The 11,761-nt window shown below is 53.0% G+C and overlaps 2 protein-coding genes across 2 annotated transcripts in view; one reads left to right on the plus strand and one right to left on the minus strand.

The window, feature by feature from the left end:
- The window catches only part of PSMB3 (proteasome subunit beta 3), a 6,756-nt gene extending 3,721 nt beyond the window's left edge, over positions 1–3,035 (plus strand). The window contains exons 4-6 of the mRNA XM_006774287.2: positions 304–481; positions 2,005–2,099; positions 2,920–3,035. Coding sequence (XP_006774350.1) covers positions 304–481; positions 2,005–2,099; positions 2,920–2,968 — 322 coding nt within the window. The 3' untranslated portion in view covers positions 2,969–3,035. The remainder of the gene's footprint in view (positions 1–303; positions 482–2,004; positions 2,100–2,919) is intronic.
- Positions 3,036–3,898: 863 nt separating this feature from the next.
- The window catches only part of PIP4K2B (phosphatidylinositol-5-phosphate 4-kinase, type II, beta), a 15,069-nt gene continuing 7,206 nt past the window's right edge, over positions 3,899–11,761 (minus strand). The window contains exons 6-10 of the mRNA XM_015570789.1: positions 11,496–11,534; positions 10,852–10,965; positions 9,150–9,408; positions 8,432–8,535; positions 3,899–7,838 (exon numbers count right to left, since the gene is read on the minus strand). Of these exons, the coding sequence (XP_015426275.1) occupies positions 7,758–7,838; positions 8,432–8,535; positions 9,150–9,408; positions 10,852–10,965; positions 11,496–11,534 (597 nt within the window). The 3' untranslated portion in view covers positions 3,899–7,757. The remainder of the gene's footprint in view (positions 7,839–8,431; positions 8,536–9,149; positions 9,409–10,851; positions 10,966–11,495; positions 11,535–11,761) is intronic.

Raw genomic sequence — 11,761 nt, forward strand, 5'->3', positions numbered from 1 at the left:
CCGGTCAGGGCACATGCCTGGGTTGTGGGCTCAATCCCCAGTGTGGGGCGTGCAGGAGGGAGCTGATCAATGACACTCTGTCATCATTGATGTTTTGCTCTCTCCCTCTCCCTCTCCCTTCCTCTCTGAAGTCAATAAAAATATAAGTAAATTTTTAAAAAGCTGGCCACAGGAAAAGGAGATTTTCCCAAACAGGCCCTCTGTTTTCCTCCCTGGGTCTGGGCCAGGGCCTTGTCTGACTAGACCTGAACAGGAAAGTACTTGTTCTTCAGTTCTGGTTTCTCTCTGCTCCTGGCCCTACAGGTTTGGCCCCTACTACACTGAGCCAGTCATTGCTGGGTTGGACCCGAAGACCTTCCAGCCCTTCATTTGCTCTCTAGACCTCATTGGCTGCCCCATGGTGACTGACGACTTTGTGGTCAGCGGCACCTGTGCCGAACAGATGTATGGGATGTGCGAGTCCCTCTGGGAGCCCGACATGGTGAGTTGGTGGCGTGAAGTGGGGCTGGGATCGGAGGTGACCTCCTCTCCTTGACCATCAGGGGAACATGTGTTTGCCTTGCAGATACTGGGGGAAGTGGTGTGGGTGGGGAGAAAGCCACAGCTGTGAGCCAGAAACTCCATCCGCCAGGGCCTCGGTGTGGGCTGGCTGGCTCCAGGGACCCCAATTAGATATTTGCTACAGCAAATAATTCCTCACACTGGGTTTTCAGGGTTCTCACATCCATTCAATTAACAAACATTTAACAAAATGTAAAGTGTAGTTTTAGAGGCAGCTCAACAGAATGGGTTCTGGGTTGGAATAGCAGCTACTCCAACCACTTAATGGGTTCTACTCTTGGGTAAGTCGATGTATTCTCTGCTGTAAAATGGGGTAACAGTAGAACCTACCTTCTACACGGAGGTGTGAGGAAACACGAGAAGATGGAACCGTGCCTGGCAGGGAGGGTTGTCTGCTGTGCCGGCCTGGTCAGACTGGGGAAACCAGGAAGTCTGTCTGCAAGGGCTCACTGCAGTCTAAGGAAGCCAGGCAGACACCCAAATGCTTGTTAAAATGCGTTTGCTAGGAAGAGGGCGAGAGAAAGGGCCTGGTTGGCAGAAGGAACAGCTTGTGCAAAGGTGCGGGAGGGCCCCGTGGTCAGAGACAGAGAGCTCGCTGTGGCTGCTGGAGTGTGAGCGGGATGTGGGGCGAGGTGATGAAGGAGAGTGAGGTTGGGTGAGACTGTGAAATACCTTGAATGCCATGCCCAGGAGTTTGAACTGTTTCTTCTGGTGCGGTGTCAAGGGCAGGAAGGAACCTTCGGGAACCAGAGGCCTGCAGGTAGAAGGACAAGCTGTTGTGGTCACTGGCAGGAGGCTCTAAGGTCCTGAGCAAAGACTGTGGCAGTGGGAGGGTGGGGCAGCCATGGTCTAGAGCAGTGGCCGGCAAACTGCGGCTCGCGATTGTGGAAGAGCCACACTCAAGGGGCCAAAGAGCCGCATGTGGCTCGCGAGCCGCAGTTTACCGACCACTGGTCTAGAGGACTCAGTCATTTAAAACAAATGAGGGAGGTGGAGATATTAAGGACTCCCGAGTTTCCTAACTAAAACAACAAAGATAGAGAATGAAGAACAGGTTTGGGTGGAAATGTGATGTCATGGCTGGACAGGTTGAGCTTTGAGTACGAATGGGACACCCAGGCGGAGAGTCCGTCAGACAGCTGACAGAGCACGTGGGAGCCAGATGGGGAGTCTTCTCCCCACTTTACAGGCGCGGAATTGAGGCTTAGGGAAGGGCGGTATGACTTGCCCAAGGTCACAGTGCTGATGAGTGGAGGAAGTGCAGGGCTTGAAATTCCCCTTATATAACCCGCTCCCTTCTGGGAAGGAACTGAGGGGGTCTTTCACTTCAGGCAGAGGAGGGCCACAGCTGGGGTCCTGAGCCTAGAAAAATAGAGTGTTAGGGAGCCAGACCACGTTGGCGTCCGAGGTTCTGGGGATTGAAGGCTTCTGCTCTGTTGGCAGGATCCAGAACACCTATTTGAAACCATCTCACAAGCCATGCTGAATGCTGTGGACCGTGACGCCGTGTCAGGCATGGGAGTCGTCGTCCACGTCATGTGAGTATGAGCTGCAAGTCAGAGCTTCGCAGACACTTCCCTCTCGCCCCCCACACAAACACCCCCATCTTCCCAGCGCCCTGGCAGACGCGGGAGAGCAGAAATCCCCAAGGGTGGCAGCGGGGAGCCTACCCAGGTTCCCCTGGCCTCAGTCAGGTGAGGCTCCATGACCCCGAGTCTCCCCTTGTTCACAACAGACATTTCTTTCTCCCTTTAAGTGCCCCCAAAATCTCAGGGACCTGTGTGGTGATGAGCCACAGCAGAGCTGCTGCAGACAGACTGAAATACTGGGTGGCTCCCTCATCTCTCCCAGTTCCCACCAGTGTGGGACTCAGTGTGTGAAGTACAACGCCCTGGGGACTGTTTTCCTGCCCTCTGCCTGCCGTCCCCTTTTCCCTCTTAATTGTTTGGGGCCGTCACCAGGAACCTAGCTGGATGGGTGTCCTCCCAACTGCTTTCCTTAGGTACAACCAGAACAAGTATTTGGACCCTTTTGTTATGGGATATCCTGCTTAATCACCATGAGAAACAGACTGGACTGACAGTGTTATGTCCATCCGTGAAACCCGCCGCATGTCCTTCTGAGTTACTTGTTCTCTAGGCCTTGGGGGAGCGCCTTCCTCTCTTTGGACGGCGTCTCAGTCCAGCCCTGAATCATCTCACCTCCTGACGGTCCCACCTACGGGAGCTTTCCCCAGTTTCCCCACTTCTCCATGCTCCCCTTCCTCAGCACAGGCTACACTCACGTACGTGAGCAAAACAGTTAGGCCCAGTTAGGACGCCACTTGTTCTGCAGTCTTACGATTCTCTCCCCCCGCAGTGAGAAGGACAAAATCACCACCAGGACCCTGAAGGCCCGAATGGACTAACGCCCGTCCCAGAGCCCGCTGTTGTGTTTGTTTTTGTTTTGTTTTTTAAGTAAAAGTCTTTCTTTCCCTCCTGTTTCCTTGATCTCTATCCCCAGCTGCGAAGTTACAAATAGGTTCTCAGGGTCTAGCTCAGCCCGTGGATAGCCTTGACTTACAGCATCTCCACCAACCGGAGGGGATAATGTCTACCCATCATCTGAGTGCCTGTTACAGGCCCTGCACAAAGTGCTTTACACATTTTGGAACTTAATCATCACAATGACTTAAGGGAGTTAAATAACCTGTGCAGGGCCCCTGTAGCAAGTGGTGGTGCAAAGGTGTAAAACCCACATTCCATTGGACTTCAAAGACTAGGCTCCTTTTCACCCAATTCAACTAGAAGCCCCTTAAATCTTCTTTCATTGTTTCAGGTAGAAATTTGGCCGAGTGCCCACAAGTACTAGCCTGTAGATCCGTGTTTCCGAACCTTGGCTGCACATTAGTCACCTGGGGAGCTTCTGAAACAGATGCTTTGCTCCCATCCCTCAAGATTCTTATTCAATTGGTCTTTTAAAGGGGCCTGAGCACCTGTCTTTTCCGAGTTCCCCAAATGAAAGAGTCTGGACTGAGAACCTCGGTACAACAGGAGGTGACTGGTTCAAAGCCAGCCTGGTAGCCGGTGTGTCAGGTGTGTGTGGTTCTGCACAGCCGGAGAAGGGAGGGCGGGGGTCTGTCCATTTCCCAGTGCGCGCGGGAACGACCGCTGACAGCCAGCTCCCGTGCTTGCTCTTCATAACCACAACCACGTCTGCAAGCGGGTGACCAGGATCGAGTCTGTCTCCAAACCAAGCCATACACTCATTTAGCCCACGCAGCCTCTGACACCGGGACCGCAACCTTTTAATTTTGGAATGAAAGGCTCATTTCCGAAGGACGCACACGTAGCAGACGTGTACACAAAGCTTTTTAAGTTTTATTTTCCTCGGGTTGAAGATTCATCGTAACACGCATGCATTTTAAAACAGTAACAGGGTCTCGAACTGTTCCGAGCAGACATTAGACAAGCACAGGGGGCTGGAAATTCCTATTTAAAAAATGGAAATTGCCGTGGGGAATGGAGGTCACACACATATGGTGGGGTGATAGCTTATCCTGCTCCCCCCGAAACTGAATCTATACTTAATTCACATTTTTTATTACAATGACCTGACCTGGTGCTTGGGTGCGCTGAGCAGCACCAGGCCTGCCCCCGAAGGTGGCTGGTTCCTCCTTCCTCTGAGCAGGAGGAAGGCGCTCCTCCGGAAGATTCCCCTCCAGCCTCCGAGGATCTCAGCACAACCCGCCGGGAAAGCCAGTCTCTTCCCTTTGGGGGCACCCTCGTGAGCGGTGCATCTCAGGGAGGGCCATGTCCCTGCCCCTCCAGGCCGTGCCGATGGCTGCACCTTGAGGGGCAGTTACTTGAATGTTTTCCCTTTGATTCCTGTGCTTAGAGTGGCCACCCCTCCACACATTTCTGACAGAAAGAGGTGAGGTCCCTAGACTTAGAGGGACCTGCGCTGAGGGAGGCCAGAGCTCTAAGGGTTGTTGAAGCACTCCCAGCCCCTAACCTTTAGTAGCTCGAATGCTGGGGCGTGCTGAAGTCTTTCTCCCAACTTGAACTGGTAAAAAGACAACTAGGGGTGGAACTGGCTACTGAGAAAAGTCCTGGGTCTTTGGTTCACCTCCCCAGGGCAGATCCTGGCAGCCTGTGAAGAAGGGAAAGCACTAGGGCAGGAGTCTGCAGTCCCCAGTCCTGAGTACTACCAGGGGGCCTGCTCGAGGCCTAACGCACAGGCAAGAGGAACACAGGAAGTAGGAAGAGCTGCCTGTGAGGGGAACGTAGGGAGTGCCTCTGAGAATAGCCACAGGGGCGGCTGTGGCACCCGCCACAGACCAGTAGCTCCTGAGCAAGATGAGGAACGATGGGGCACTGCTGCAGCTGTGCTCCTGGGACTGCCGGCTGCCCAGCCCTCCCGTTACTCCCCCTGCAGGGCCTGGGGAGGAGCGCCCACCGGGAGGGTAACACTCAGTGGTTCAGGAACAAGGGCCAGAGGCCTTCATCTAGTAGTCTCAGTGGAGCTCTCAGACAATCCCTCGCTTTGGCTGGGAAACCTGGAGACTAGTCTCTTAGCTGTGGACGTTCAGAACAGGTGCAGGATGGGAGAGACTGGGATACACGTCCTGCCCTCCAGGCCTCACCCAGTCAGCCATGTCCTATTCTTACACCTTTGCTCTTGGGAGGCCCAAAACTACTCTAGGATGCCATGAGGCAGGTGAGTTTCATAGCTCCAAAGAGTGAGGTTGAGGGTAGTTCCATCCCCCTCAGATGCCTTCTGCTCAGAAGGGGAATGGTGGGATTTGGGGAAGAAAAGTGGGGACAGACAAAAGCGTGGGGATCAGTTCACTTTCTCTACATTCAGACTGCAAACCAAATATAATATCTTCATCATTATAAAAAGAAGAGAAAGAAAACTTGCATTAAACCAAGATAAATAGCTTTTAAACATTTGAATGCCAAAAGAATTAGAGGGCCAAACCCAAGGTTTTGAAAATAGCACAGAATGACCTTTTAAAAAAAAATCTACAATTCACCAAACCACACCTTAAATGTTCCGACCCAATCAACAACACTGTCAGAAACACAAAAGAGCATTTGCAATAGGATGCTACCTCTCAAAATGTAAACAATATACAAAAAATAAACCGCACAAAATCACAAAAACTCAATGTTAAACAAGTCATACTTGGTAGCTCATCTTTCACTGATAGGATTATTACATGATTCATACACATCATGGCAACATGATCAGACCAGATGCAGGGAGCCAGTGGGAGCCCGAGGCTACAGAGGCTGCTGGGAGACAGCCTGCCAACCTTTGGAGATGCTGGGCCTATGAGCAGATCCAAATTTCTATTCTTGATTAGAAGGTGGGGAAATCAAGTCCAAACATTATTCCTATAATCCCTTCCTAAGTCAGTTTTGTTTTCTCCACGTGCCATTTGGTTTCAAGTCCTTCCTCGAGTCCCTTCACGGTCTCACTGCTGATGTTCAGAGCTACCTATGGCCCCATCCTGGGGCCAGGGTAGTTGTCTGACCATCTGCTGCTTCCAGAAGGGTCCCGGCCCCAGAGGAGTCCAGAATGCTGTCTCCACTCCCTCCTGACCCAAATGCTGCAGGCAGGGCAGAGACGGGGATGGTTCCTGCCCCAGAGGCTGAGCTTGGCCAAGTTTGGAAGGAACCGTAGGAAACCAATCCATTCAAAATGCTTCCACAAACTTCCTTCGAATCTGTGGGGTTACCTACATGTTTAACATCTCTCATCCTAAATCCCGTTCCTGACGAGGGGTTGAGAAGGTGTGGGAATGTACCTCCTCCAGCACAGGGCTGTTTCTCCCCTGGCCAGACCAGACGGCTCTGATGTCACCACCAAATTCTGAGGCCTGGATAGCAAGGCTCAGAAGGTGGGTGGAGATCCTGAAGGAGGCCGCAGGATGCCACTCCTCAGGACGCCTGTAGGTGGCAGATCTGTTAAAATCGAGATGGGGCACCGAGGATGGATCCAAATCCAACCCCACCTCCAGCCTCCGCATTGGATTCCGCGGTCACATCCTCAAGCGATCCAGAAACGACCAGGCTTGGGCGCCACATCCAAGGTGGGAGGCATCACTCACTCCCCGCTGGCCGTACCATCCAGGGACAAACACAGGCACGGGGAGTCAGGTTACCTGCACGGCAGCCCTGGGACCCAAGGAGGAATCTCAGCCAGAAGCACCCCAGGCACCTGGAGATGTGCCCCCAGCTGAAAGCTCACCTACAAGTGAGGGTGCCTGGGAAAAGGTCAAAAGAAAGGAAGTGGATGGAGGGCACAGGCCCTCATTTGATACTCATCAGCTTCTGGGGTTTCTCCAAGGGGAAGAAACCATTTAAGCGCAAAGGTCCTTTCTTGTTCCTCTTGGCCAAGTGGGAGGCAGGCTTTATCGAGAAGACATCTGAACTCCAGGGGCCCAGAGAGCCCCGCGGCTGAGCGACGGGCCCGGGTTCTCTGAGAACCAGCAGTCAGAGCCCAGCAGCAACCCCCGTCCTCGCCAGCCCGGGAGGACGAACTCACTCCCCTCCGAGGTCTTTGATTCTGATCCAGAATGACCGGTGTTGGTCTGGAGTGTTCCTTCAGGAGGACAGCGTTCAGGTGGAGGCATCACTTGGATCCGAGGAGGAAAGGTGGAGGAGGCTGTGCACAATACTTCATAAAATTAAAAGTTAGTCCAAGACGGATGAGGCGTCTGCCCTCTCCTCTGGTGTCCGAGCACTTGGCTCTGGGAGGACCCTTGGCAGGGTCTACAGGGTGCCTCTGTCATTGAAGGGACTGGGGCAGGGATGGGAGGGTGGATAGGGTGATGACATACATCATTATAAATAGCAAACCTAGGGCAATGACATTTCAGAAAAAGCCAAATAAACCACAGTCACCTCTAGCCCCAAGGTATTTTAAAAGGCTACAAGGTAACAAAAAGGAAACCCCTTTGTGACCTGGGCCAAATGGCGTGGGGGCGTGAAAGGTAAGGAGGTGAGGCTACATCCTGTGCGCATGAGCACACAGCACATCCCCCTCCCGAGAACCTTTCAGTGTCACAGGCTGCAGTCTCACTGCTAAAGTCCTCCCGGGCCCCCACTCTGCTCCCACCCCTCCATCTAGCCCAAATACACCCTCTCCCCCTTCCGATCCCCAACCCCATCTCTCATTCTCTGGCTGTGGCTGACGGCGGAAGGTCACTACGTCAGGATGTTGGACATGAACTCGTTGAAGCGCTTGGAGTACTGCTCGGGGTTCACAGTCGAGATCTCGGCCCCCGCCTGTAATAGAGACCGACTCAGGCCCAGCTCCTTGGCCCTCAGCAGGCTGCCCCTGGGACAGGCCTGGGCGTTCAGGAGCCTCTGGATCAGCACTGGAGCTGAATACAACCCCTTGGACTGGAGAGGTGGCAGCTCTGTCTCAGAATTGCCCTGGCCCCTGATTCCCAACCCCAGGGACGCACCCACTAAAGTCGAGGCAAGTGGTGGGGAGGTAGCAGAGAGACCCCTGATCTCTGTGGGAGCCGTTGTTTGGAGAAGAGGAGCTAGAAGTCTATGGGGAAACGGGCCTCTGGGGCGTAGTGTGGACATGTAAACAAAGCTATTACTGGCAGTCAGCAATGCCCACAGCCCACAGCCCTCGGAAGAGGCACCAGTGGGCTCAGAGTCCCGAGGGCAGAGAACAAAGGGAAAAACAAGTTGGCGTATTACCCAGGGGTGGATATAGACGGCAGAGAGTGAACACCAGGCAACCAGACAGGCTGCTCTTCCTGTTCCCTGGCCTGGGAGGGGGGCTGGGGGAGTGTCTCCTTAAAGCAGGAGGCCTGAGAGTCAGAGGGCCCACCCACTGGCCTGGCTGGAGACGGAGAACTCACCCCGTGTTTCACTGTTTTGGCCGCATGTGCAGCTTTCTTCTTAGCGTCGTATGGTGTGAGGATATCAATGATGGCCATGAAATAGACCTCCTTCTTGGGGGAACCTGGAGGGGAACAAGCAAGGAGGAAGAGGTGGGTCCATACACCTTCAGGCAGGAGATCCAGATCGATCCCTATCATTGTGGATCCGAGAAAAAAAATGGTTACTGGAATCCTCAGAAGCTTTCAGCGCTTTTTAAAATTATTATTATTGATTCCATAGAGAGTTCAGGAGAGACAGACATCAATGTGAGAGAGAAACACCGATCAGCTGCCTGACTGGGAATCGAACCCTCCACCTTCTGGTGTATGAGACCACCCTCCAGCCAACTGAGCCACACTGGCCAGGACCTCATAGCTCTTATCTTATTTGGTCTTCACAGCTCCCTGTGGGGTTGACATGAGAGTATTTATAAAGTTCTGTCCATCCCATGAGTCAGAGAACCATGCCTCAAATAGCCAGGACAAGCAGAGAGGATAAGAAAGGCCTAATGGAGAAGGGCCCAGAGACAAAGTTACTGGTGATGACTCAGTGGGAGCTGGAGGCAGAAAGAGGCCCAAGTCCGCAATTAATCAATGAGGTGGAAACCCAGAGACCCACAGGGACAGCTACACAACGGGCCCAGGTGGGAAGGATGAGAGCCAGCCGTGGGCAGGGCAGGCACAGGCTCCGACTTACTTTCATGGCTTTTCATGGCATAAACATCAACAGAGGGATCGAATTCCCCAGGACCGAAGAACCGAGGAAAGCTGAGGAGGTTGCCGGGGCTGTCCGGAGGTGTGCCATAGGAGCAGAGCAGGTTGCCGCTCACCCCGTCATTCTCACACTCCTCGTCCTCTGCCCGCTCCTCCACCTCCATCTCCTCCTGCTCTGCCCGGTCCACATCGTGGATGCCCACCAGCAGACTGTAGTCCATGATCTTCAGCTGGGCCAGGAACTAGGGGAAGGAAGACAGAAGAGGTTATACAGGGCATCTCAGGGGCATCTGGAAAGGGGAGACAAGGTGTTCCTTTCAACTCAACTCTCCAATTTGAAAACACAATAGAGAATGAGACATCAGAGTCTGTGCTCAGTGGGGAAGACAGTCATTCCACAGAATAACATCTGATCAAATGTCTGGGCACCTCGTGGCCCAGTCAGGTTGACACATAAAATTAACCATCACACTTGGGTCACTTCATTGTGACTAATGTTTCTCTGGAGAATCTTAATGTACCGAATGGCCACTGGTGGATAAATGGGTACAGAATGCACTCTGCCGTCAGGACCCACACCATGGAGATCCTCAGCCTTCATAGGAAGGCCATTCTGACACATGAATAAAGAGCAAGTACTGCATGAGTCCACGTTTACATGAGCTTCTAGAGGAGTCCATTTCATAGAGCCAGGAAGAACGGTGACTGGGATTAGGGAGAAAGGGAAATGGGAAATAATGTTTAATGGGTATAGAGTTTTCGTTTGGGAAGAAAAAAAAGTTCTGGAGATGGATGGTGATGGCTGAACAACAATGTGAATGCACTTAATGGCACTGAAATGTACACTTAAAAATGGTTAAGCCCTAACCGGTTTGGCTCAGTGGATAGAGCATCGGCCTGTGGACTGAAGGGTCCCAAGTTCGATTCTGGTCAAGGGGCATGTACCTTGGTCGTGGGCACATCCCTAGTAGGGAGTGTGCAGGAGGCGGCTGATCGATGCTTCTCTCTCATCAATGTTTCTAACTCTCTATCCCTCTCCCATTCCTTTCCTCTGTGTAAAAAATCAATAAAATATATTTTTTAAAAAAGGTTAAGATGATAAATTTTATGTTATGCATATTTTACCATAATAAAAAGTAAGACAAAACAACTTTTTAAAAGTTTATAGGGCTTGGTTTTAATGAGCAGGCTCCCAGTTTATTTAAGTAGAGGAGACTGGGTTATCCGGTGGTCCAGATAGCGCAGTCACTACTGAGCACGTGTCCTCGGAGCTTCGCCACAAGTGCCATCCTAATCAGGTTACTGGGTAAGTGGAGAGTCAGAGCCAGTCACAGGCATGGCTGGTGGATCTCACGGGCTGGCTTCCTGTTGCTCTGATGGCTGGCTGCCCCTCCACTATGGGAACCACCAGAAAGGAATTCTGAAGGAGTTTGAAGGTGGTGTTGGAGCAGATGAGGGAAAGCATTCCACACTGTCACCATGGTTCTACTGGCACAAATTGTGTCCCCAAATGGAATGTTCATTTGCACTGGCTTTAGGTGCAAGTAACTACCGACCTGCTCAAATCCCCACTCCTTCTCCTGCCTACTCTCTTGTAAAGCAGTGGATTCAATTTTTCTTAAAGAGGCGCCTGCTCTGGGGACCAGAGACCCTGCTCAACCCGGGTGGGAACGAGTCGCTTGTACCTCCACGTCCCGTTTCAGCTTCTCCAGGAAGTTCTTCTTACTCTCCTCGCCCACCCGCAGCTTCTGCCCTTCGTTGAGGAAGTCGTTGTCTTTAAATGTCGGCAAGTCCTTGGCCTGGGGGGACAGTGCAGTGTTAGCTGAGCAGCCGACTCATTCACCCCCGGACCCCTGCTGGGGGCCATGGCACAGAAAGGGGAAGGGTCTACACCGCACAAACGGTCAACCTGCCACATCAACCGCTCAGCACAGGAGGCTGCAGTCCCAGGCTTCGGGCAGAGAGGGATGGCAACTGCGTGGCATCTGCCCAACAACGAGGACCGGCCACAGCATGCCTTCCTGCCGAGCCCGGCCTACCGCAGGGGTCAGGCCGCCGCCCACTGATTCAGGATGGACCATGACGGGGACACCGCCAGCCCTCCAGGACGATGAAGAGCCCAGCAGGGGCCGAGCTAAAAGGCTGGAGACCAAGGAGAGGCTGGGCGGAGGTGGAGGCGGAGGCTAGGCAGGTGCTTAGAGCTCTGGCAGGCTGCACGTCTGGGAAGTGGACTAGGGACTGTGATGGAGGAAGGGACAGGATGGCCAATAGGTGTTTCGCATTCCAAGCCAACCCATTCTACGCTTGATCAGCACCGGGGACAGCATACCTTCTCCTTGTCACTCGCTTCTCTGGCAACAGTAGAACCCTGAAAGGATAAGAGGCATCAGAAGTCCAGCTGAGGCAAATTCCGTTGAGCGAGAAAACATGCCCCAGTCTTTGGGGAGAGGCAGCAGGTGAACGGAAGTAGGCTGGTTAGAACCCTAGAGGGGCCAGGAGGCAGCAACTGGTTCACTTCCTCTGTCACAGACGGCTCACAGAGCTCTGACTACGGCCACGTCCTGCTCAGGAAACAGGCCTGTGCCAGACTCTCGG

The sequence above is a fragment of the Myotis davidii genome, unplaced genomic scaffold (assembly GCF_000327345.1).
Source record: "Myotis davidii unplaced genomic scaffold, ASM32734v1 scaffold327, whole genome shotgun sequence".
Taxonomy (NCBI): Eukaryota; Metazoa; Chordata; class Mammalia; order Chiroptera; family Vespertilionidae; genus Myotis; species Myotis davidii.